This window comes from Sinohyriopsis cumingii, chromosome 7 (assembly GCF_028554795.1).
Source record: "Sinohyriopsis cumingii isolate HCF-2022 chromosome 7, ASM2855479v2, whole genome shotgun sequence".
In the NCBI taxonomy this organism is placed as follows: Eukaryota; Metazoa; Mollusca; class Bivalvia; order Unionida; family Unionidae; genus Sinohyriopsis; species Sinohyriopsis cumingii.
Genome location: NC_142967.1, coordinates 116977518 through 117003776, shown reverse-complemented (window position 1 = coordinate 117003776; position 26259 = coordinate 116977518). Strand labels below are relative to the sequence as shown.

Genomic DNA, 26259 nt, shown 5'->3' with positions numbered 1-26259 from the left:
ATCAATGACAAACCATGGCTCCTGCCTCCATTCAAGTCTAGCACACCAATCAAAGACCCACCATGGCTCTTGCCTCCATTTAAGTCTAGCACACCAATCAATGACCCACTATGGCTCTTGCTTCCATTCAAGTCTAGCACACCAATCAATGACCCACCATGGCTCTTGCCTCCATTCAGGTCTAGCACACCAATCAATGACAAACCATGGCTCCTGCCTCCATTCAAGTCTAGCACACCAATCAATGACAAACCATGGCTCCTGCCTCCATTCAAGTCTAGCACACCAATCAATGACAAACCATGGCAACTGCCTCCATTCAAGTCTAGCACACCAATCAATAACAAACCATGGCTCCTGCCTCCATTCAAGTCCAGCACACCAATCAATCACCCACCATGACTCCTGCCTCCATTACTTGCCTCTTGTCACTTGCTAGAGTGTGCACTAGGACAATTCTAAATCCCTAATCCTGCAGTATGTGGATAATGTGAGACTGACAAAATTTGCTAAAAGTGTTTCCAATCTGTATCAAATAGAATAATGTTTCCAATCTGTATCAAATAGAACAGTGTTTCCAATCTATATCAAGCAGAACAGTGTTTCCAATCTGTATCAAACAGAACAGTGCTTCCAATCTACATCAAGTAGAACAGTGTTTCCAATCTGTATGAAATAGAACAGTGTTTCCAATCTGTATCAAGTAGAACAGTGTTTCCAATCTGTATCAAATAGAACAGTGTTTCCAATCTGTATCAAGTAGAAACAGTGATAGCTATATGCATACAACAAACCTGCTAAGCCCCAACTCAACGAGAATCGGCAACAAATGGACAGAATTACCATCTTCTGTCATATACCATGTTACCATATTGGTCGAAAGTGAAAACCGTAAAATTATATTGAATGAGTGAGACTACTAACCTAGAGTACATATTGCATGTCTGTGCTCCTCATCAAATGACAGCTTCATCAACGTTGCAATTGCTGGGCCGGGATGATGGTCCATATCTCCAGACCTGGACCCTGTAGAAAGTAAATCAAAATTGATTCATAATTTTTCTTTTTCTCATGTGCTAATTAAGAAGCATATTATCCATTTGTAGAAGATATTACCAAACTCTTAAGTTGGTTTTAAATAAGGTTAAAATAAATAATTACATTCCTTGTAATTCAACTTACTACAGTTGAAATTCTAGTTAATTTAAATGTAACTAACTCCAATTAAAAATTATTTTGGTCATATTAAGATACAGCAAAATATTGGATATAAGAGTAGAATAAAGGTTCAAATTACTTATATGATTTTAGTGTTTCCCAGATGATCACCCCTCTTGGAAGCTATTTGTTTTTTTCTTCAGAAAGTTTAACTTTAAAAAGAAATTAATTTTTCCCACATTTCTTTTTAGTATTACATACTTTTCAACATTCTCTGAATAGCAATTTTTCTAATATAATCTTTTTACATCTTGATCATACAACAGCTTTCAAGTCTTGTGAATTGTAAAGAGTGTTCAGTCAGCCCTGATTTCTGCTGACTGGACTTTAAACTGAATACTGCAGATATAGTAAAATTAAAAAATAGAAGGGTATCTGTCCGCTAGGCTACCTATTAGTTTCTACCATCACATGGACTGCATGATTAGTATACTGTTTAAAACAAAAATGAACTTCATTTTTTCCTCAGGATTAAATTGAATTTTTTACCCTTCATTTATGATCCTTACTGACTGGATAAAAAAAACATTTTGGCTTAAAAAAACACCCATTTTTAAATACAAAAATTATGAAACTCTCCCCTAAGATCAGAATTAGGCATATGACCATTTACTTAAACCACATGATGAATCTCAAGTTGACTATTAAAATTTATGTAAATCTGCATTTAACTCATTTAAATGAACAGATTAAAAATGAAAACTTTACTTAAATGCATAGCTTAGCATCAAGTTTTTATCTAGAAAGGGTAATTTTAAATTCTGACAAAAAGACCTTAAAACCTATGTACCTTTTGAAGAAAGAAAAAAAGGATTTAAACTTTTAAAATACATAATTCACTTCTGTCTGGATGGTGCCATAACATCGACGTTCAATGTAATCCAACTGTGAATTACACTAAATGCACCCACTGTCAAATTAAATCAAGTGCACGGGATTCTACATTGAAAATTGCTCCAGTAGCTGGTAGATTGCTATGTGTTTACCAAGGTCTGATAGCAAAATTCTCTACAAATACAAGTTGGGGGTGGCCATGGTTTCTCTTGATAATATTTAACAATATGTTAAAGTGGAAACTATCAAATAATAAGTCATGATTTATCAAAATAAATTCTTGTTAACAAGACAAGCATTATTATTTTGCTCTTACACATACGAAGGTTATATCTGTCAGACATGCTCACACAATGTAATCCTTGACTGGCCTTCATGCCTTCTATGTAAAGATGGTAACAATATAGACCTAACTATACAGTAACTAGTCTATTTGACCCATCAGATGCCTGGGTGATTTGACTGACTATACGAACTACATGCATATAAAAGTTTTGCCTGAAAATGATGCTTGGACATGTTTTTGGCAAGCACCCAAATGATCCATAGAGTAATTGTATCTCAACTGACAGAAGAGATCTGAAAGCTCCAAACATTCCACTAACAACTCAATAAATTTAACTCAAGATCAATTCAATTACAACTAGATTTTTTAAAAATTGTGATCAAGTGATCCAGATGAAAAATTACTATTGTTTCCCCTGACTATGATGAATATCGGCAGAATGAAAGAGTTTTTACATGTCAGGAAAAAAAATATTATCCCTTCCAACTTTTTCCTGACTTTATGGTAGTACTGGAACCCTGAGCATGGGTGACCATACCGTAATAAATGCACAATAATATCAATTAAATGTGTTCCATTAATCAAAAAGTTATACGACTTCATCATTAAGAATGGTTTATTAAGTGCTGTTGATGATATACAATTATTGCCCATTGGTAAGGTGGACTGCCAGATAGTAATGACTCATGGATGTTTGTTTCTCAAACATGGTACTGTTATCTTACACCAAACAAATCCCTGTGACTTTGTTTCCCGTGCCTGGATGTTCTGACTTCTATTTCCAGGTTATCCAGCCAATTTTGATGTTACAAACATAGAAATATAGAATTTGTTTCCAAAAATCTATGAAAAATACAGGAATTCTAAAATAGGACGTTTATGGAGATGACTGCATATTTTCTGTTCGACTGAATGTTAACAATATATCACTATAATTTGCACATCCTGCCAGGGGCTGGTGGGATACCAAGGTGATTCTTGTCAAGCTACCTATAAGGCAGGGTGAAAAAAATAAAACTGTTTCCTATACTAGATTTACAATTTATGAAAGAGGATCCTGAATGCAGATCTTGGACAAAGCAACTAAGCAAAAACAATAAGAGTTTTCCCCATGTACCCAATGATTGTGACAGTTAAAGAAATATTATATTTCAACTGCATGTTCAACAGGTTTTTGTATTTTAGTCGTATAAACTTGAAGTAGGATACCAAAAGTTTCCGAATATATCATGATACACATCACGGTATACTACATTTGTATTTGGCATCAAAATTCAGCTCTGAAATAGCTAATTCAAACAAATTATTGCCCTGGTTCATAGCCGAAACCCCACCCTATCTATTATACATGATATCACATACAAAATATTTTGAGATAAAAGCAAATGAATTATAAAAGCTGAAAAGAAAATCAGTGACCTGCCACTGAAAATTATATGGTCAGTACCTTCAAGTGGAATAATTTGCTACGTATATGTTAACCGTTGCAATTATTGTCCTCCAAACAATAACTAAAGGGGGATAATTCAGGATATGCTTGGGCCAATACCTTCTAAATAGGTTCTACTGACATTAGCTTGTCAGTAAAAATGTAAAGTGCTGACAACGAAGCCTACAATCTACAAGACAACACTACCAGTATGTTATGACTGCATAGCCAGCATCAATGCCAGCACTCAGGCAAGATTGAAATCAATAAAAAAAATTGAGGAAGCTGAAATGTTATTATAGAAGCAATAAAAGACGGTTTTAGTTGACTTCAATTGCTCCATATAATTCATGTATAAAAACACAAATTAAAAAAGAGCAACTTCTTAAAATGAAATTACGTTATCTGGTATTTTTGCTAATTTAAAGTCTGACCAAATACAATTTCCATATAAAGGAATATATAGGAATTTTAGCAAATTATTGAAAAGTACTGGAATACACAGACATAAAAACCTGACACGCTACATTTCACAGAAGAATGACTGCCCTCATACAAACAATACTTGTATAGCTGAGATGTAGATGTGATATAGACATGATATAGGTGCAGATACTGAGTAAGATGAGATATAAATGTAGATAATGATACAGATGTGACATAGATACAACTGTTTTGAAAGTAAGATGAAAGAAATATGATAACAGTGCTTGTTTGCATGTAAGGATAACATTTAATTATTTCCCTTACAAAATAAATGGTTTATATTAAAGGACCAAGGTGGTGTTCTACAGTTTCATATTTTGCATAGGTTAGAATTTTAAAGAAAAAGAATTTCCCCAGGTTTCCTCACTGGTTATACTGGCTATTTAAAAAGACCTTGTATATCTTAGATGGTGTTCATAGAAATTTATATTCCCTTTATAATATGATGTATGATTGATCGGTGTAATATGTGTTATAGAGTACACAGCTTGGCCTTTCTACAGATGTGCATCTTTCAAAAAGCTGCTAGCTCCACTTGGTCATTTTCACTTCCTGAACTGCTGAGGTAAATTGTAAAAAAAAGAGCCAATAAGTTTTTTTATATTTTATATATTTGGTAATTCATCCACTGCACTTTCATAAGATGGTAATGTATAGTTGGGCAAATTTCATTTTCCCTATTTTAACAGGTGCTAAAGATGGTGTACTTTAGACTAATTCAGGTGAATTTTTTAGCACAAGGGAGTAGTCATTGTAGTTAGCAATGTGCTTAGATCATGTACAATTTCCATAAGTACAATATCCAAAGAAATGTCAGCCACATTACATCAAAGCAGCAAAGAGTTATGCCAACATTCTCTCAACTGGGCATGTTTCAAATGGAAACAACTTCACCTTACATACATCACTCTCTCAAAAGTACATGATAATTGGTGAGTGCTCCCCAATCAGAAAGATTCCAACATTCTTTTGTCATGTGACTTATGAAAGACCTATCAGAGAGATTCTAACATTTATTCTCGTCATGAAACTTATGAAGGACCTATCAGAAAGTTTACAACATTGATTCTTTGTGTTGTTAACTTATAAAGGGTCAATAATGAAGATTCTAGATTTTATTTTTTGTCAAGCGACTTATTATGGACAAATCAGAAAGAATCTTATATTTATTATTGTTATGCAACTTATGACTGACCAATCAATATAACTGTAACATTTAATCATGTTCATGTAACTTGTGCAGGGCAAATCAGAAAGATTTTAACATGTTCTGTATGTCATGTTATACATGCAGGACAAATCATAAATGTTTAAACATTCATTCTTTGTTATGTACCTTATAATAAACCAATAATAAATATTCTAACACTTATTAAATATAATAAACACTATTTAATCACCAACTGGAATTTTTAAAATTTATCTTACAAGACAATGGTTTACATGAAATTTCAAATATCTGATCAATTTAGAAAATATTCTGAAAATGTTAATGTGAAACCTAAATAACAAGCTCAACAACGCAACACTGAATTTCTACCTGATCTGGAATTGTTCCTACTCTCATCTTCTTCATCTGAGGATGAATCTCTCAGCTGGTCACAATGAGCTCGTATCTGCTCCAAAAGCCGTAGTACCCTGGCTTCTCTGCGACCCCGCTTGTCATCAGGGTGGGAGTGTACAATATTGTGCAGAGCAGCTGCTGCACGAGCTCGGGCAGCTTTACTTCCCCTTGTATTGCCAAGCAACGAAGAATCCTTGTCAGAGCCATGCAGCAACTGGATCAGCAATGGGAGGCAACCTAGCAAATAAAAATACAATTGTTCTTTATTTTTTGTCACTGAAATACTTTAAATCATAATAGTCTCCAGAATTAAGGAGTTACTGTGCGGAAACAAACATGGGTGGGTCAGACATTCATGGCATTTACGCCGTTAAATGATGTCATAGTTATCTCTCATTCTTTTGTATTGTTCTCATAAACATTTTGTGTAAATGCTGTTATTTGCTCTTACTTGATCTGTCTTGAGATATGACTGCTTACAGTGGATTAACTCTAATCGTATATGTGTGCCTAATTTCTGTATGTACAATACTGTCCAGCTTTGTTCTTGAATATTCCAAATTTGCAATATGTATATATATATGTATGTATATATATATGTATGTATGTATGTTTGTACGTACGTACGTAAAATGCCCTCTTGTTGTTTATTGTCAGCAAAACAGCACCAATGAGATAATGTTTCTGATTATGTAAATGAACACCAACTGTAAATCAAATCTGTTTATAATCAGACTCAGTCAAGGTCTTATACATACCATACTGAACACCAAATTGGACTGAAATGCACCAATAAAAGGAGTTGTTGGTCGGAAGCAAAAGTAGGTGCCCTGTACTTTTGCTTAATGCTGACAACAAATGAGTCAATGTCTCATAATCACATGTAATTGAAATCCAATGAAATTCAGTTACTGTGTGGAAACAAAGAATGTGAGTCTGAAAATCAGGGGCTTTTACTGACTGCTAGCAATCAAATTCAGCCAACATCTCAAGAGTATCAAGCCAACTCAGCCAACATCTCAAGAGTATCAAGCCAACTCGGCCAACATCTCAAGAGTATCAAGCCAACTCAGCCAACATTTCAAGAGTATCAAGCCAACTCAGCCAACATTTCAAGAGTATCAAGCCAACTCAGCCGACATCTCAAGAGTATCAAGCCAACTCAGCCAACATTTCAAGAGTATCAAGCCAACTCAGCCAACATCTCAAGAGTATCAAGCCAACTCAGCCAACATTTCAAGAGCATCAAGCCAACTCAGCCAACATCTCAAGAGTATCAAGCAGAATACCAAGTTTAACTGAAATACAAAAGTAATCAGAGGACTTATTGTGCAGAAATGAATGTTGGGACAGAGGGAGGGATGATGTCACAGAAATTAATGTTGGGACAGAGGAAGGGATATGTCACAGAACTGAATGTTGGGACGGAGGGAGGGATGATGTCACAGAACTGAATGTTGGAACAGAGGGAGGGATGATGTCACAGAACTGAATGTTGGGACAGAGGGAGGGATGATGTCACAGAACTGAATGTTGGGACAGAGGGAGGGATGATGTCACAGAAATGAATGTTGGGACAGAGGGAGGGATGATGTCACAGAAATGAATGTTGGGAAGAGGGAGGGATGATGTCACAGAAATGAATGTTGGGACAGAGGTAGGGATGATGACACAGAAAGAATTTCCAGATAGCTGGTAATAGGTTGAAACAGATGACTGCTGAAAGATCTGTCAAACAAATCTAGGTATACCTAAAAAATAACATTATGTTTGTTTTATAATTCCTCTTTAATTTGCCTCAACTAAAAATTAACATCTAAATTGTTCACTTTTGTCATCTTGTAACATATAAAACATTGACCTTTTTTAAATCTTGTAACATCTAAAATGTTCACTTTTTGTCATTTTCTAGCATCTGAAATGTTCACTTTTTGTCATCTTCTAGCATCCAAAATGTTCACATTCTGTCATCTTCTAGCATCTAAAAAATTCACATTTTGTCTTCTAGCATCTAAAATGCTCACATCTCTTCTAGCATCTAAAATGTTCACATTTTGTCATCTTCTAGCATCTAAAATATTCACATTTTGTCTCTAGCATCTAAAATGTTTACTTTTTGTATTCTAGCATCTAAAATGTTTACTTTTTGTATTCTAGCATATAAAATGTTAACTTTTTGACTTCTAGCATCTAAAATGTTCAAATTTTGTCTTTTTCTAACATTAGTACTGCATTCAACTGATATCTCTTCTGAATGTCTATGACAAAAAAATTATTTGGGCATGGAACAAAATTATTTGGGCATGACAACAAAATTATTTTGGCTTGGCAATCCAATATTTGAAAAGGCTACTAAAATTCATATGGCTAATAAGTCTGATAGCTAAAGAGATGAAAATTTGGTGTGTGTGTGTGTGTGTGTGATTACTTATTAGGTATGCAAATTAATTATCAATTTTGGTGATGATGGCATTGTTCAGTGCATGAGTGTATGTGCAAGATGACTGCAAAGGCATTCTTGGACTACTGCCTGGATTGAACAATGTACACAATGCATTTAATACAAACAAAATAAGAATTATCGGCGGTATTGTTCTTGGTTAAAAACAAATTCAGTTAACATTTGTCAGCTTAAGAAATCAATGTCATTTACTTACATATATAGAGCTTTTCAGCGAATATTCATTTAGGAGAATTTAGTAAACAGGTTGTAAAAATATATGAACCATGTTATAACCATTTAACCCAAATTCTTAACAAAGTGTGCTATAGCAGAGTCTCCCTTTACCTTTTAGAAATATTGCTATATTGAGACTGTCACAGAATGGTGTAAATGTTGTTAATTAAATACATGTACTCGGGTTTCGTTTCTTTTTCTCTGTACAACGATACCCGAGGGTGATTATAATATGGTCTATGTATTTCGAAATCGTGAGTACGATTCGTCCTGTGCCACACGTGCAAGGTGCCTTTGATAAAGAATAATGAAAATTCTAAAGGTATAAATACGTTACTACATGTAAAGGACCTTTACAATACTAATGGTTTTGTCAGCAAGCGGCCTGCTAAAAGGATTCGCACAACTCCAGCTGTAGGGGTAGGTAATGTTTTGGGTTTTAAGTGATAACTAGTGTATTACCATATTTGCCTTTGCATGTTTGTTATAGTTTTCTTTACATACCATAATGCGTGCATTTTTTATTCTTGTTGCGACGTAGTGCAGGACTTATATTGGTAATGTAAAGCTACATTTTTTAAAAGGATTGTTTACTATTGTCTTATCAAGCAGGGTTAGGTTTACTATTGAACCTCTGTTTTGTAATTGCCATTATAATATAATCTTTTTAACTTACCATGTATAACGTCCTTACGTTATGTCTGTATCAAGTTTAGTACACTGTATCGGGTATATTTTCAGCTGAGTGAGTGAGTGTTTTGATGGTAGGAATATCCGGGGTGTCCGGTGTTGTCAGAGGGTAGAAACGTCCGTGTGTCCGGAGCGTTTAAGGTGCCGGAGCGTCTAATGTCTAGCGTCCGGAGTGTCCAGAGGGACTAAGGTGACCCAGATGTAGAGCCGTCAAAGGACCAGGGGTTTCCGGAGGGTCTAATATTTCAAGTGTCCGGAGGGTCTAATGTTTCAAGTGATCATAGTATTCCGAGGGTCCGGAGTCTATATTGGTTGTGAAATTGATTCAGAGGAGCTGTGGAGCGGATAAGGTGCACGGGTGACGGAGTGCATCTCCACACATGTATTTTTAGCTGTATGCTAATTTTGGGTTAGTAAGACCCAGTGCATTATTCAGGACTGGAAGGATAGATTGTATATCCGTTCTTGTTTAGTGACATAATTTCGCTACCTGAGCGAATACATTTTTTTTACTATGTGTAAACGCTTACATTGTTTACTATTTGAGTGAACTATATTCATCTTTCCATTATTGAATCATTTGTGAAATCATTTATCCTGTATTTTAGGGTTACTGAACTAAATTTATTTGTATATTTTTTCCATCTTTGAAACTGTGCGTTTTTATGTTAAATAGATCCAATATTTGGATTATAAATACACACACATCTTCATAATCCACTACTCATATAAATCGCCACATTAAATCATATATATGTGTCGTCATTACGTGTTCTGTTGTTAATCCGAAATATCCCACCCGGTTATCTTGTTACAGAGACAGTGACACAGGCATTGCTATGTTGAGACAGCGACATAGGCACTGCTATATTGAGACAGCGACATAGGCATTGCTATATTGAGACAGTGACATAGGCAGCAGTATTTTAAGTCAGCTGCTAGTATGATGTTTAGCAACTGTGTATATATACTTAAATTATGACAGTACATTTATCTTCAGAGAGTACAGAGTGCTCATAAATGATTATGTTGCATATTAAACTTATCTGACTGAGTACTGAGTAGTCATAATTGATTATGCTATATACTGATCTAATTGGATTAATGAGTACTCAAATGAATATGGTGCACACTAATCTGACTGGAGTACTGAGTACTCATAAATGATTATGCTGCACACAAATATGACGAGTACTGATCTCTCAAATGATTATGCTACATACTAATCTAATCTCATTTGAGTACTAAGTGTTCATAAATGATTATGCTACATACTAAACTAGTCTCAATGGAATACTGAGTACCCATAAAGGATTATGCTGCACACTAATCTGACTTGAGTACTGAGCTCTCATAAATTATTATGCTACACACTAATATCACTGGAGTACTAAGTGCTCATAAATGATTATGATGCATACTAATCAGACTGGAGTATGGACTACTTGTAAATGATTCTGCTGCAGACTAATCTGACTGGAGTACTGAGTACTCGTGTGAGCATTACCTGACTGCCTCATGGCAATACAGCTATCCTGAGAATTAGACATGGCCAACAGTGTTCTACTCATGTCATCCTTATCATGGGTCCCCAGCATGGACAGCAGTGAATACACCATCTCCACCTAAACAATGTAAAATGAAGAAGTGACAGATCTTAAAAGAATGCTCACGAAATACAAAATATGTTCATACAACATCTATGCCCCTCCATAGTAAGTGAAATGATCTGACACCCCTGTGATGGACAGATGGAAGATGGTTTTGTTTTGTTTGGCAGCACATCAATGGAAGTCAGTCATTAAGAACCAAGGTAACTGATGCAGTGTGCCTTGCAAACAGACAACCCATGGCAAACAATCTGCCTTGCAGACAGACAAACCATGGCAAGCAATGTGTCTTGCAGACAAGCTATGGCAAGCAATGTGCCTTGCAGACAGACAAACCATGGCAAGTATTGTGCCTTGCAGACAGACAAACTATGGCAAGCAATGTGCCTTGCAGACAGACAATCCATGGCAAACAATGTGCCTTGCAGACAGACAAACCATGGAAATTAATCTGCCTTGCAGACAGACAAACCATGGCAAGCAATGTGTCTTGCAGACAAACTATAGCAAGCAATGTGCCTTGCAGACAGACAAACCATGGCAAGTATTGTGCCTTGCAGACAGACAAACTAAGGCAAGCAATGTGCCTTGCAGACAGACAAACCATCAAACCATGGCAAACAATGTGCCTTGCAGACAGACAAACCATGACAATTAATCTGCCTTGCAGATGGCAGCTGATCCGATGGATGAACAAGGGTAAAACTATATGCCCCTACCAATACTGTGGTGGCCATAAAAAGCTGTAATAATTTCTATCTTGTGAAAGCCATGGTGGGCAAAATTATTAACTAAGTTTTATGGACTTCAGGTCATGTAGACACAATGTATCATATTCTAAAATTATCACATGACAAAACCTACCAATGCCATCTAATCTACTTTTATCTTGTTCTATATCTTGTTCTATACATTGTTCTATGAATTCATTAATTAATTTTCCAAAATATGTCAATGACAAAACTTCTGAATTAAAAAAGTGATATACTAAATTCAGTTTAAATGTCTTATATTACCTATGAAAAATTCAAGAAACTTTTAGGAAATTCAATGAGTGTTTTTTGACAAATACAAGTCCTTTCAGGGAAAATCATTAACTTAAGGGATTTTTCAAAGTTATGCAAAACCATATTGTCGGTGTGACAGAATGTCTGAAGAGACTGACAAACAAAGATGAAATATATCTTGCCTCCACAGCTTCTGTCAAAGTATATTCTGATAGATAAACACTGTTAAAGTATGACTTTCTGATCAATAAACTCTGTCAAAGTATGACTTTCTGATCAATAAACTGTCAAAGTATGACTTTCTGATAGATAAACACTGTCAAAGTATGAACTATTCTGATAGATAAACACTGTCAAAGTATGGCCAATTCTGAAAGATAAAAACTGGCAAAATAGGGCTTATTCCAATAGGTAAACACTGCATTAAAGTTGTGGCAAAATATGGCCTATCCTGACAGATAAACACTAGAATAAAGGACTAGAAGGGGCTTTTCCTAGAAACAACTACATCTTTCAGGGGTCTACTTATGGTAGTACATGTTTTTTACTATTTCATTATTATGATAAATAAGAATCATGAAGAACCTCATACATGGATATCATATGCAGGGTGGACTTTGATTCAGATAGTTCCTTTGTACATCAAGCAATATCACCGACATGAATAACACAGATTTAGACTGTTACTGTTCATACAAAGTAGTATGACAGAGTGGGAGGACTCTGATTCAGGCTATTCTTCTGTACACCAGGTAATATTACTGGCAAGGTGGATACCGATTTAGACCTTTCTTTTGGACAGTAGCAAACTGAGGAAAAAATTATCAATGGTCACAAGTCAGATGTGCCTAGTTGCGACTATTTTGCATCCCAGAATGACAGGAGTTGTGGAGCAGGATGTGATCCTACCAGTGTAATAGGCTGTCAGAGTCACATAACTTGGGCTGTAATAGGCTGACAGTCTCAGAGTTTGGGCTGTACTATGCTGTCAGAGTCACATAATGTGGGCTGTAATATGCTATCAGTCCCATAACTTGGGCTGTAATAGGCTGTTTGTCGTTTAACTTGGGCTGTAACAGGCTGTTGGTCACACAACTGTAATGCCTGGAGAGGCATGATCTGAATTGATTAAACTCTTGAACTTTGGCATATCACCAATTCAAGTCAAAGGAAGAGTTTCTAGCCCATTCATTAAAAGAAACTGAATTATTTCCAACCACCATGCGACTTCTTTATGTAGTTTAATTATACTTGAAAGACTGATTATGAATTGACTGAACCATTGTACACTGAAAACAACATTAAATGCCATGTCATAGTTTTTAGCCACAATGGATATGTATTCTGTCTTAAGTTTATTGATACTGTGAAGTCTTCAAAAGGGATATACTGTGAAGTCTTCAAAAGGGATACAAACATTTATTTTCTGTTGGAATGGATTATTTTGGAAATTGATCTTACAAAACATTTAGTTCACATTCATATGATACATTTTTGAAACATTGAACATGTCCACATTCCTGTCCATTCTAGCCTTGGTCCAACTTTCATGGGTTTTTGGCATATTTGTTGTTTTGTTTACAATGTAATCACCCTTTATGACATCCACATTAACAGTGTAATTATAATGCAGAAGCAGTGTACAAAAAATTAATGTCTGGCCAACAGTATACAATAAATTAATGTCTGGCCAGCAGTGTACAATACATTAATGTCTGGCCAGCAGTTTACAATAAATTAATGTCTGGCCAGCAGTGTACAATACATTAATGTCTGGCCTTTCAACACCACTGCCATGTAAATTTTACATTAAAACAATAATGTAGATTATATATATAGGTCTTATAGTCAACTATTAATTTAAGTAATGTTGGGTAAAGACAGCACTTTGAAAACCTAATCATGTTAGCTTAAATCTGCTATTTGTTAAAATAAAACACACAGAAGACCCTCCCCCAATTTAAATAATAAACACACAGAATATCAACCTAAAACACACAGAATATCAACCTAAAACACAGTACATGAACACAAAACACACAAAGCAGCCTGAAACACAAAGAACCACCAAAAATACACATATAAACCTGAATCACGCATAACATCTACCTAAAATACATACAGAACATCACCCAAAAACAAGCTATATTACGGCTGTCAGCAAAGTCAACATTTAAACATTTGACAAAGATTTAAAATTATCATCTGACCTTGGTTCCCAGCTGCTGCGGCTGTTGGTGTGACTGTGGGAAGGGCTGGGGTTGTTGGTGCGGCTGTGAGAGTGACTGAGCACTGCTGCGTCTCTGAGGGGCCATGGGACCAGAGCTGTGGGTACTACTAGTATTGGTGGAATTGAAGCTCATCACACTAGCTACATCCTGGCCAAAACTGCGAATACTGCCCTCCCGATCACGATTGTAGTCTGAAAAGATTCTATCTGATCAGCAAATGTACATACTATCTAATTTGACAAATATGAAAATTTCATCATGAGGCCAAAAAGCCATGTATAGTTTAAAAGGCATCATGAAACTGCGAGACTTTAAGGAATGGAGTCCCACAAAGTTGAATTACTCTTTGGAGAATAAAAACAGCACTAAACCTTGTTGAAAGTGGGATAACAATTGCCTTTTTACAAACGGCTGTTTAGATTTTACCGCTGCAATTAATATGGTGATGAGCAAGTAAAATTACATTTTTGACTTGCATAGCATTATACCTGAAATAATACATAACTGGAATAGCATTATACCTGAAATAATACATAACTGGAATAGCATTATACCTGAAATAATACATAACTGGAATAGCATTATACCTGAAATAATACATAACAACTGGAATAGCATTATACCTGAAATAATACATAACTGGAATAGCATTATACCTGAAATAATATATAACAACTGGAATAGCATTATACCTGAAATAATACATAACTGGAATAGCATTATACCTGAAATAATACATAACAACTGGAATAGCATTATACCTGAAATAATACATAACAACTGGAATAGCATTATACCTGAAATAATATATAACAACTGGAATAGCATTATACCTGAAATAATACATAACTGGAATAGCATTATACCTGAAATAATACATAACAACTGGAACAGCATTATACCTGAAATAATACATAACAGCTACACTATCATTTAAGGTAAGGCTCACTGCAAATGAGTCTAGGCTCACTGCCATTTCCTTGGTGGGGCCTTAAGGTATGGTGTATTGTCAGAAGCCCAGGGTCACTACAACTGACTTGGCAGGGCCTTTAGGAAAGGTGTATTGCAAAAGTCCCAACTCACTACCATTGCTTTGGAAGGGCCTTAACTCATTCAGCCCTACCTGTAGGCATGATGAGGCCGAACCCTAATTCCAAACTCTGTAGCGTCAAGGTCATTTATGAGAATCCAAAGTGGGTGGTATTACAAAAAAGCAGGCATACGTAGCTCTACCATGATACCAAATAATATGAACTTTCTACTCACATTACAAAATGCAGAGGGGCAAACAGTTTTTGAGACCTGATTTTTTAACACCAAAAATTCACTCTTTGGAATCAGATTTTGTGTTCAGATTTGAGTCTCTTTGGAGTGATCTAAGGCAAATAGGTCTGAACTGCACATAGATAGGTGAACCTTTGCAAAAAGTAGGATAATTTGGGGATTAGGAGTAACAAGTAGCCAAGAGATGAAAATGATCTGTCCAATAAGCAAGAGTCCATTTTTTACCGTTCTGCACATGAGCAAACCAAATAGGCAACAAAAAATTATGTTTCTAGCACAACTAGGCATCATGGATGCAGATTATTTGGATGTATTCAGAATTAACCCCAAAATGTGTTTCCTACCCATGCCCCATTTCAGGTGAAAAATCATAAAAATCTCCGGGGCCAAATGACTTACCAAGGATCATTACCATAAGCTTCACAGGGCCTTGAGGTGTGGAATATTACAAAGAGCCCACACTCAATACAATTGGTTTGGCAGGGCCTTGAGGTGTGGAATATTACAAAGAGTCCACACTCAATACAATTGGTTTGGCAGGGCCCTGAGGTGTGGAATATTACAAAGAGCCCACACTCAATACAATTGGTTTGGCAGGGCCTTGAGATGTGGAATATTACAAAGAGTCCACACTCAATACAATTGGTTTGGCAGGGCCTTGAGGTGTGGAATATTACAAAAAGCCCACACTCAATACAAATTGGTTCGGCAGGGCCTTGAGATAATACGTAGTACAAAAAGCCCCAAAGTAACAATTGACTTTCCAGGGCCTCGAGGTAAGGTGTATTGAAAAACCACAGGCTCGCACAAACTGGCTTTGCTGGGCCATGAAGTAAGGTGTATTGCAAAAAGCCCATACTCACTAAAATTTGTTGAGCAAGGCCTTCAGGTTAGGTGTATCGCAAGGAGCCCAGACTCACTAAAATTTGTTGAGCAAGGCCTTTAGGTTAGGTGTAATATATGGAGTCCAGACTCACTAAAATTTGTTGAGCAAGGCCTTTAGGTTAGGTGTATTGCAAGGAGTCCAGACTCACTAAAATTTGTTGAGCAAGGCCTTTAGGTTAGGTGTAATATATGGAGTCCAGACTCACTAAAATTTGTTGAGCAAGGCCTTTAGGTTAGGTGTACTACATGAGGTCCAGACTCACTAAAATCTGTTGAGCAAGGCCTTTAGGCTAGGTGTACTACATGGAGTCCAGACTCACTAAAATTTGTTGGGCAAGGCCTTTACGTAAGGTGTGTTGCAAGGAGCCCAGAAAAATAGTCAATGATGGATGTTGTGTCTCAAGTCTGATTGACACTGATATGTTCATTGTCAGTAAATAAGCACTGTAAATGTATGACTTGATACTTGTTGTCTATTGTTACGCACTAATATTAAAGTAGTTTTTTTTGTCTCTTGTTTTAAAAGTATTTTTTTCTCTTTTGTTTTACAAGTATCAGACAGTAACAGCCAAAAGCCTTTTCCTTGGAGCTATAATGCAATTTTTTGATATTCTGTTTTGTAAAGGAATTGTAAAAGAATTTGTCAAAAAACATCAACACACTAATTTTTCATTTAACAGGAAGTACTGTATAGAACAAGGATCGTACGGCATGTTTGCCACAAGGTGGCACTTCAAGACGTTTTGTGCGGCACATGATGGCAGCCAAAAATCTTGATTTTAACAGTGTTACTCACTAACTGGTGGCACAAGCTAGTTCATTTTGCAACTAATCTGGAAAAAAGTGGCACATTAAATGTAAAATAAGTTGCTGACTCAGATTCACCTGTTAAAATCAATGGCAAATAACATCTACCCCAATCTGCATTATATAACGCATCAGCAGATCAAAGTCTATGCTATGCTGTACCATAAAACACCAACCCAAGAGAGCTGTCAAATTTTAGAACACTTCTATTGGGTACCCGTCGATCCTAATGATTGGTTACCTGGGTACCCATCCATCCTAATGACTGGTTACCTGGGTACCCGATCCAAGGGGAATTGCATTAAATGTGTACACTTTTTTAAAAATTTACAGTATCTGATATATATGTACCGAATGTCATCTGCTACAAAGTCCAAGAATTCATCTTCATTATCTGAGGCCCAAAAAATGTGTTACCGGTTGGCCAACCGTCCCTGTTTTTCAATGCTGACCCTAGCACTTTTTTCCCCCCCAGGGTAAAAAAATATTGTTTTTAAAAAAAATCCTAAAATTGATTTGTGCATCCATTTTAGCCAATTTTGCCCACTACATGAAGTGTTTAGTAAATTATACATACTAGTCATTATAATAATGTTTCAAAAAACCTATCTAATTTTAAAACCAGTGCCATAGGAAACTTTTTTTCCAGATAAAGTTCTAAAATCCTCCATCATCATCAGGTAAATTGTCTAAATAGTCATTACAAATATCATCGGACTCCCTTTCCTTGGCCTTTCTGTCAAATTGGGTGTTTATTAAGAGCTGAGCTTGAGCTTTATAAGTAACAATTTAATCATCCAGTTTATAAAATCTATTAAATGTTGCAACACATGCCAGGTGTGCAGCAAAATCAAATAACCACCCTCTGTTACTTGACAATGAACCACACTTGTGGCGCAAAGGTTTGTCAGGTGGAAAAGCAAGCTATGGGGTTAAGGTCAATTATTTACTAAAGAGTCACACCTTGACTTGGCACCGAAAAAGTACACATCTTCAAGGCTGAGTCAAAAGGATTGTCAACTTGAAAAGAAAGTGAGTGGTGCCTTAACAAGTACTGGCAGAAAACCTGTACCCAATGGTTCATTTTGTTACCCGGGCAATTAATTATGAAAGGGCAGTAGTACCCAGGTATCCACTGACAGCTTTACAACCAACCAATATTCATAGAAATACTTTAAATAATCTCTTGCTGACAAACTTCTGAAAGACAATCTCAAAGTATGGCAACTAGTCTGTGTAAAATTGTCCTCAATGACCTCATTTCACTTGGGTTGGGACTGAGTGTTTACACTGTTCAGAGATAACTCCATCTTTTTCTGCAGTTTACTTCAATTGCCAATAATGGCACAACAGCAAAATAAAGACTTCAAATTTTAAAAATTATGAGACATGTCTATTATGAGACATGTCTATTACGAGACTGCAATGAAGTCTGCATAGATACATACAAGTCAGGAGTCGTGTCTATTACACAGCTTCAATGAAGTCTGCATAGATCCACACAATACAAGAGACATGTCTATTACAAGGTTACACTCTTGTCTGCATAGATCCACACAAGCCAAGAGAAATGTATAATACATGGCTACTTTGCAATCTGCATAGATCCACACAAGCCATGAGTCATGTCTAATACATGGCTACACTGCAGCATGCATAGATCCATACAATACAAGAGACATGTCTATTACACTGCTGCAAGTCAGTCTCCATATATCCATACCAGCCATGAGTCATGTCTATTACAAGGCTACACTGCAGTCTGCATAGGTCCACACAAGCCAAGAGTCATGTCTATTACATGGCTACACTGCAGTCTGCATAGATTTACACAATCTAAGAGACATGTCTATTACACTGCAGTCTGCATATATCCACACAAGCAATAGTCATGTCTACTGCATTGTGTTTGTATGATTCTACCTGATGACTTCCTTGTGTTTGTATGACTCTTCCTGATGCCTTCCTTCTGTTTGTATGATCTACCTGATGCCTTCGTTGTTTGTATCATTCTACCTGATGACTTCTGTGTGTTTGTATTATCTACCTGATGCTTTCCTTGTGCTTGTATTATCTATCTGATGCCTTCCTTGTGTTTGTATGATTCTACCTGATGCCTTCCTTGTGTTTGTATGACTCTTCCTGATGCCTTCCTTCTGTTTGTATTATCTGCCTGATGCCTTCCTTGTGTTTGTATTATCTACCTCATGCCTTCCTTGTGTTTGTATTATCTACCTCATGCCTTCCTTGTGTTTGCATGATTCTACCTGATGCCTTTCTTGTGTTTGTATTATCTACCTGATGCCTTCCTTGTGTTTGTACGATTCTACCTGATGACTTCCTTGTGTTTGTATGATTCTACCTGATGCCTTCCTTGTGTTTGTATTATCTACCTGATACCTTCCTTGTGCTTGTACGATTCTACCTGATGACTTCCTTGTGTTTGTATTATCTACCTGATGCCTTCCTTGTGTCTGTATTATCTACCTGATGCCTTCCTTGTGTTTGTATTATCTACCTGATGCCTTCCTTGTGTTTGTACGATTCTACCTGATGACTTCCTTGTGTTTGTATGATTCTACCTGATGCCTTCCTTGTGTTTGTATTATCTACCTGATACCTTCCTTGTGCTTGTACGATTCTACCTGATGACTTCCTTGTGTTTGTATGATTCTACCTGATGCCTTCCTTGTGTTTGTATTATCTACCTGATGCCTTCCTTGTGTTTGTATTATCTACCTCATGCCTTCCTTGTGTTTGTACGATTCTACCTGATGACTTCCTTGTGTTTGTATGATTCTACCTGATGCCTTCCTTGTGTTTGTATTATCTACCTGATACCTTCCTTGTGTTTGTATGATTCTACCTGATGCCTTCCTTGTGTCTGTATTATCTACCTGATGCCTTCCTTGTGTTTGTATTATCTACCTGATGCCTTCCTTGTGTTTGTACGATTCTACCTGATGACTTCCTTGTGTTTGTATGATTCTACCTGATGACTTCCTTGTGTTTGTATGATTCTACCTGATGACCTCCTTGTGTTTGTATTATCTACCTGATGCCTTCCTTTTGTTTGTATTATCTACCTGATGACTTCCTTGTGTTTGTATTATCTACCTGATGACTTCTTTGTGTTTGTATTACCTACCTGATGCCTTCCTTGTGTTTGTATGATTCTACCTGATGACCTCCTTGTGTTTGTATTATCTACCTGATGCCTTCCTTTTGTTTGTATTATCTACTTGATGACTTCCTTGTGTTTGTATTATCTACTTGATGACTTCTTTGTGTTTGTATTATCTACCTGATGCCTTCCTTGTGTTTGTATTATCTACCTGATGCCTTCCTTGTGTTTGTATGATTCTACCTGATGCCTTTCTTGTGTTTGTATTATCTACCTGATGCCTTCCTTGTGTTTGTACGATTCTACCTGATGACTTCCTTGTGTTTGTATTATCTACCTGATGCCTTCCTTGTGTTTGTATTATCTACCTGATGCCTTCCTTGTGTTTGTACGATTCTACCTGATGACTTCCTTGTGTTTGTATGATTCTACCTGATGCCTTCCTTGTGTTTGTATTATCTACCTGATACCTTCCTTGTGCTTGTACGATTCTACCTGATGACTTCCTTGTGTTTGTATTATCTACCTGATGCCTTCCTTGTGTCTGTATTATCTACCTGATGCCTTCCTTGTGTTTGTATTATCTACCTGATGCCTTCCTTGTGTTTGTACGATTCTACCTGATGACTTCCTTGTGTTTGTATGATTCTACCTGATGCCTTCCTTGTGTTTGTATTATCTACCTGATACCTTCCTTGTGCTTGTACGATTCTACCTGATGACTTCCTTGTGTTTGTATGATTCTACCTGATGCCTTCCTTGTGTTTGTATTATCTACCTGATGCCTTCCTTGTGTTTGTATTATCTACCTCATGCCTTCCTTGTGTTTGTACGATTCTACCTGATGACTTCCTTGTGTTTGTATGATTCTACCTGATGCCTTCCTTGTGTTTGTATTATCTACCTGATACCTTCCTTGTGTTTGTATGATTCTACCTGATGCCTTCCTTGTGTCTGTATTATCTACCTGATGCCTTCCTTGTGTTTGTATTATCTACCTGATGCCTTCCTTGTGTTTGTACGATTCTACCTGATGACTTCCTTGTGTTTGTATGATTCTACCTGATGACTTCCTTGTGTTTGTATGATTCTACCTGATGACCTCCTTGTGTTTGTATTATCTACCTGATGCCTTCCTTTTGTTTGTATTATCTACCTGATGACTTCCTTGTGTTTGTATTATCTACCTGATGACTTCTTTGTGTTTGTATTACCTACCTGATGCCTTCCTTGTGTTTGTATGATTCTACCTGATGACCTCCTTGTGTTTGTATTATCTACCTGATGCCTTCCTTTTGTTTGTATTATCTACTTGATGACTTCCTTGTGTTTGTATTATCTACTTGATGACTTCTTTGTGTTTGTATTATCTACCTGATGCCTTCCTTGTGTTTGTATTATCTACCTGATGCCTTCCTTGTGTTTGTATGATTCTACCTGATGCCTTTCTTGTGTTTGTATTATCTACCTGATGCCTTCCTTGTGTTTGTACGATTCTACCTGATGACTTCCTTGTGTTTGTATTATCTACCTGATGCCTTCCTTGTGTTTGTATTATCTACCTGATGCCTTCCTTGTGTTTGTATGATTCTACCTGATGACCTCCTTGTGTTTGTATTATCTACCTGATGCCTTCCTTTTGTTTGTATTATTCTACTTGATGACTTCCTTGTGTTTGTATTATTCTACTTGATGACTTCCTTGTGTTTGTATTATCTACCTGATGCCTTCCTTTTGTTTGTATTATCTACTTGATGACTTCCTTGTGTTTGTATTATCTACCTGATGACTTCTTTGTGTTTGTATTATCTACCTGATGCCTTCCTTTTGTTTGTATTATCTACTTGATGACTTCCTTGTGTTCATATTATCTACCTGATGACTTCTTTGTGTTTGTATTATCTACCTGATGCCTTCCTTGTGATTGTATGATTCTACCTGATGACTTCCTTGTGTTTGTATTATTCTACTTGATGACTTCCTTGTGTTTGTATTATCTACCTGATGCCTTCCTTGTGTTTGTATTATTCTACTTGATGACTTCCTTGTGTTTGTATTATTCTACTTGATGACTTCCTTGTGTTTGTATTATCTACCTGATGCCTTCCTTGTGTTTGTATTATCTACTTGATGACTTCCTTGTGTTTGTATTATCTACCTGATGACTTCTTTGTGTTTGTATTATCTACCTGATGCCTTCCTTTTGTTTGTATTATCTACTTGATGACTTCCTTGTGTTTGTATTATCTACCTGATGACTTCTTTGTGTTTGTATTATCTACCTGATGCCTTCCTTGTGATTGTATGATTCTACCTGATGCCTTTCTTGTGTTTGTATTATCTACTTGATGCCTTCCTTTTGTTTGTATTATCTACTTGATGACTTCCTTGTTTGTATTATCTACGTGATGACTTCTTTGTGTTTGTATAATCTACTTGATGACTTCCTTGTGTTTGTATTATCTACTTGATGACTTCCTTGTGTTTGTATTATCTACCTGATGACTTCTTTGTGTTTGTATTATCTACCTGATGCCTTCCTTGTGTTTGTATGATTCTACCTGATGACTTCCTTGTGTTTGTATTATCTACCTGATGCCTTCCTTTTGTTTGTATTATCTACTTGATGACTTCCTTGTGTTTGTATTATTCTACTTGATGACTTCCTTGTGTTTGTATTATTCTACTTGATGACTTCCTTGTGTTTGTATTATCTACCTGATGACTTCTTTGTGTTTGTATTATCTACCTGATGCCTTCCTTGTGTTTGTATGATTCTACCTGATGACTTCCTTGTGTTTGTATTATCTACCTGATGCCTTCCTTTTGTTTGTATTATCTACTTGATGACTTCCTTGTGTTTGTATTATCTACCTGATGACTTCTTTGTGTTTGTATTATCTACCTGATGCCTTCCTTTTGTTTGTATTATCTACTTGATGACTTCCTTGTGTTTGTATTATCTACCTGATGACTTCTTTGTGTTTGTATTATCTACCTGATGCCTTCCTTGTGATTGTATGATTCTACCTGATGCCTTTCTTGTGTTTGTATTATCTACCTGATGCCTTCCTTTTGTTTGTATTATCTACTTGATGACTTCCTTGTGTTTGTATTATCTACCTGATGCCTTCCTTGTGTCTGTATTATCTACCTGATGCTTTCCTTGTGTTTGTATTATCTACCTGATGACTTCCTTGTGTTTGCATCATCTACCTGATGCTTTCCTTGTGTTTGTATTATCTACCTGATGCTTTCCTTGTGTTTGTATTATCTACCTGAAGGTTTCCTAGTGTTTGTATTATCTACCTGATGCTTTCCTTGTGTTTGTATTATCTACCTGAAGGTTTCCTTGTGTTTGTATTATCTACCTGATGCCTTCCTTGTGTTTGTATTATCTACCTTATGCCTTCCTTGTGTTTGTATTATCTACCTGATGCCTTCCTTGTGTTTGCATTATCTACCTGATGCTTTCCTTGTGTCTGTATTATCCACCTGATGCTTTCCCTGTGTTTGTATTATCTACCTGAAGGTTTCCTTGTGTTTGTATTATTTACCTGATGCTTTCCCCGTGTTTGTATTATCTACCTGATGACTTCCTTGTGTTTGTATTATCTACCTGATGCCTTCCTTGTGTTTGTATTATCTACCTTATGCCTTTCTTGTGTTTGTATTATCTACCTGATGACTTCCTTGTGTTTGTATTATCTACCTGATGCCTTCCTTTTGTTTGTATTATCTACCTGATGAATTCCTTGTGTTTGTATTATCTACCTGATGACTTCCTTGTGTTTGTATTATCTACCTGATGACTTCCTTGTGTTTGTATCATCTACCTTATACCGATAATTTCGAGCTATGTCATCAGTGACATTCAACCAGACATTGCTATGTGACTCATTGTAGTAGGCAACTGATGTTTTTATCCCTTTATACCTTTGTCTTTCATAGCAAAAAAATCATTCTAGCATGCTATTTTTGTTTTAAAACTTAATATTTAAAACCAATAACATGTTGAAATGTATTCGCATGATTTTCCCGCATTCATTTTGAGAAACTCTAAGATGACGAAATTAGACTCTTGTAAGGCAAGATAAAGGATACGACCTGAGTAATCCAAATATTTTCACCTACTGGATACAGGCATTAAGCCTGTGGTAGCCATATGTACAAATTATCAATTAGAATATATTTTATGCCACTAAGAAGATGCAAAGCTGGAGTACTTCATTTGATACCATACTGATTCTTGAAACTAAATTTTTCCAAATATTTTACAATAACAAAAACTGATGTCATTTCACATGATGATGATTGAAGTTCATTAGAGAGCATCCCATCAAAAGTTATACTTACTATGCCTGAATGTCCACACTGCCCCTTGTCAGATTTTTCAATACACATACTCTTCAATACAGTGGCATGCTAGCAACATCCTCTGAACATAACTCCCAAACTGGCCAAAATAAAAACCAATGCAAAACTTCTATGAAACAACAAACACAAAAGTAGGATCTAACTTGTCATCATATCTTGATGAAATTAAAGCTGAGAAAAGCATCCCAGTCCCAAGTTATACAAACCATGCCTGAAAGATCAGGTTACACCCCATCTCAGTATACAATAGCAGGGACTCATAAAATAAACTTCATGTAATTATGTCAGAAACATGCCCCTCCTAATGATTCTGCAATTGGCTCAAATCTAACCACTACAGCCACAATCAGAATGCATTATGTGTGATGCTGTTGCCAAGTTTCCCATTCTGCTGTATCAGCCATAATATGATCGCCTCCTCTGCAATTTCAAGAAGACCCTGACCAGTTAGAATCGACTATATCATTCTGTCTGGGTATTGTTTGGGTCAGTCTTTTATCAATTATTACCTTACAACTTATATAATATCTACCATCAATGTAGAGTTACAATAATATTGGAAACCAGAGGCGACTTCTATCTGAGGCTGTGGTAATTAGACTGTGTCCTGGTATATCAATAATGGCTCATTATAGAGGCACAGATAAGAGCAATACCACCAAAAGTAACATGCATCCTGATGGGAAAAAGAAATATTTTAAAAAAATATATATTTATAAATAAAAAACAATCACAGATGCCTTATGAAATAATCAAATACTATTGTTCCTGGGATATTATTTTCATTTTCAGATTAAATGGGTGTCAGAGACAAAGTTCTTTTGTTAGTTCTGATTTAATCCAGATGCTTCAATATTAAAAAAGCCTGGTTTGGACGCATGAGCAGACAGGCAAAAATTTGACTTTTAAATTTCTTTTTGTGTTTTTCTTACTGGATCAATGATTTTCTCCTCCAAGACCCTTTTATCTCCAAATTTCAAACTCATCCTATATTTTCCAATGGTTCATGTGTCCCATGTGCAGTTTGGACCAACCTGCTTCAGACATGACAGAAATCTAAAATTTGGATACAGGTTCTGGTTCACGAGCCAACAAGCTTTTGCCCAAAAAAGAATCTGATTTAAAATATTCTGCTGTTCTGGCTGTTTTTAATGCAAGAAGACAATCTATATTACATGGTATCACTGTAAAGCTACATCTTTCCTATTTTCTCTAATACCACTTTCTTCTGTCCATCATGACCTGTAATGATGCAACAAAGCATGGAACAAGGGTACTATCCCAAAATGCAAAATGGGATATTTCGAGACAAAGAGTACAGATTTAATTAACTTCAAGTTTTGACTTAATATGCTTCTCCCTCAGTAACTCACACACAACAGGGTCCATAAACAGAGACTGTACAATAAGTGAGGGCACGAGTTACTGAGGTATCTCAAAATAACTAACAAGAGGATGTCATCCCTGCTGGACCTCAAGAAAACCTGGGGTGGGGGTGGGGTAATCTGATCTGTTTAATGCCTGAATGCTTGTTTTATAATCATGTTTTGTATAATTGTCATTAAAGAGCTTAATCTAGTGGAGTTTTTTTGCTGTTTTGGTATAAATTACCTTCACTTAAAGATATCCAACCTCTGACAGATTGGTATCAACATTACTTCATGGGGTTGCAAAAACAATCATGAGTATACGAAAACATTGTATTACATCACTGCCTTTTATTGTTGTTAAACAAAATAAGGACATTTTC

General features: G+C 36.2%; 1 protein-coding gene across 5 annotated transcripts in view; it reads right to left on the bottom strand.

The window, feature by feature from the left end:
- The window catches only part of LOC149795994 (uncharacterized), a 202870-nt gene that overhangs the window by 22881 nt on the left and 153730 nt on the right, over positions 1–26259 (bottom strand). For all 5 annotated transcript variants that reach the window (XR_016422472.1, XR_016422473.1, XR_016422471.1 and 2 more), the window contains 4 exons: positions 14012–14223; positions 10692–10809; positions 5794–6054; positions 925–1026 (listed from right to left, as the gene is read on the bottom strand). Coding sequence is in view for 2 of the 5 variants with exons in the window: in XM_089965910.1 (XP_089822036.1) it covers positions 925–1026; positions 5794–6054; positions 10692–10809; positions 14012–14223 (693 nt within the window). In the remaining 3 variants the exon portion in view is untranslated. The remainder of the gene's footprint in view (positions 1–924; positions 1027–5793; positions 6055–10691; positions 10810–14011; positions 14224–26259) is intronic.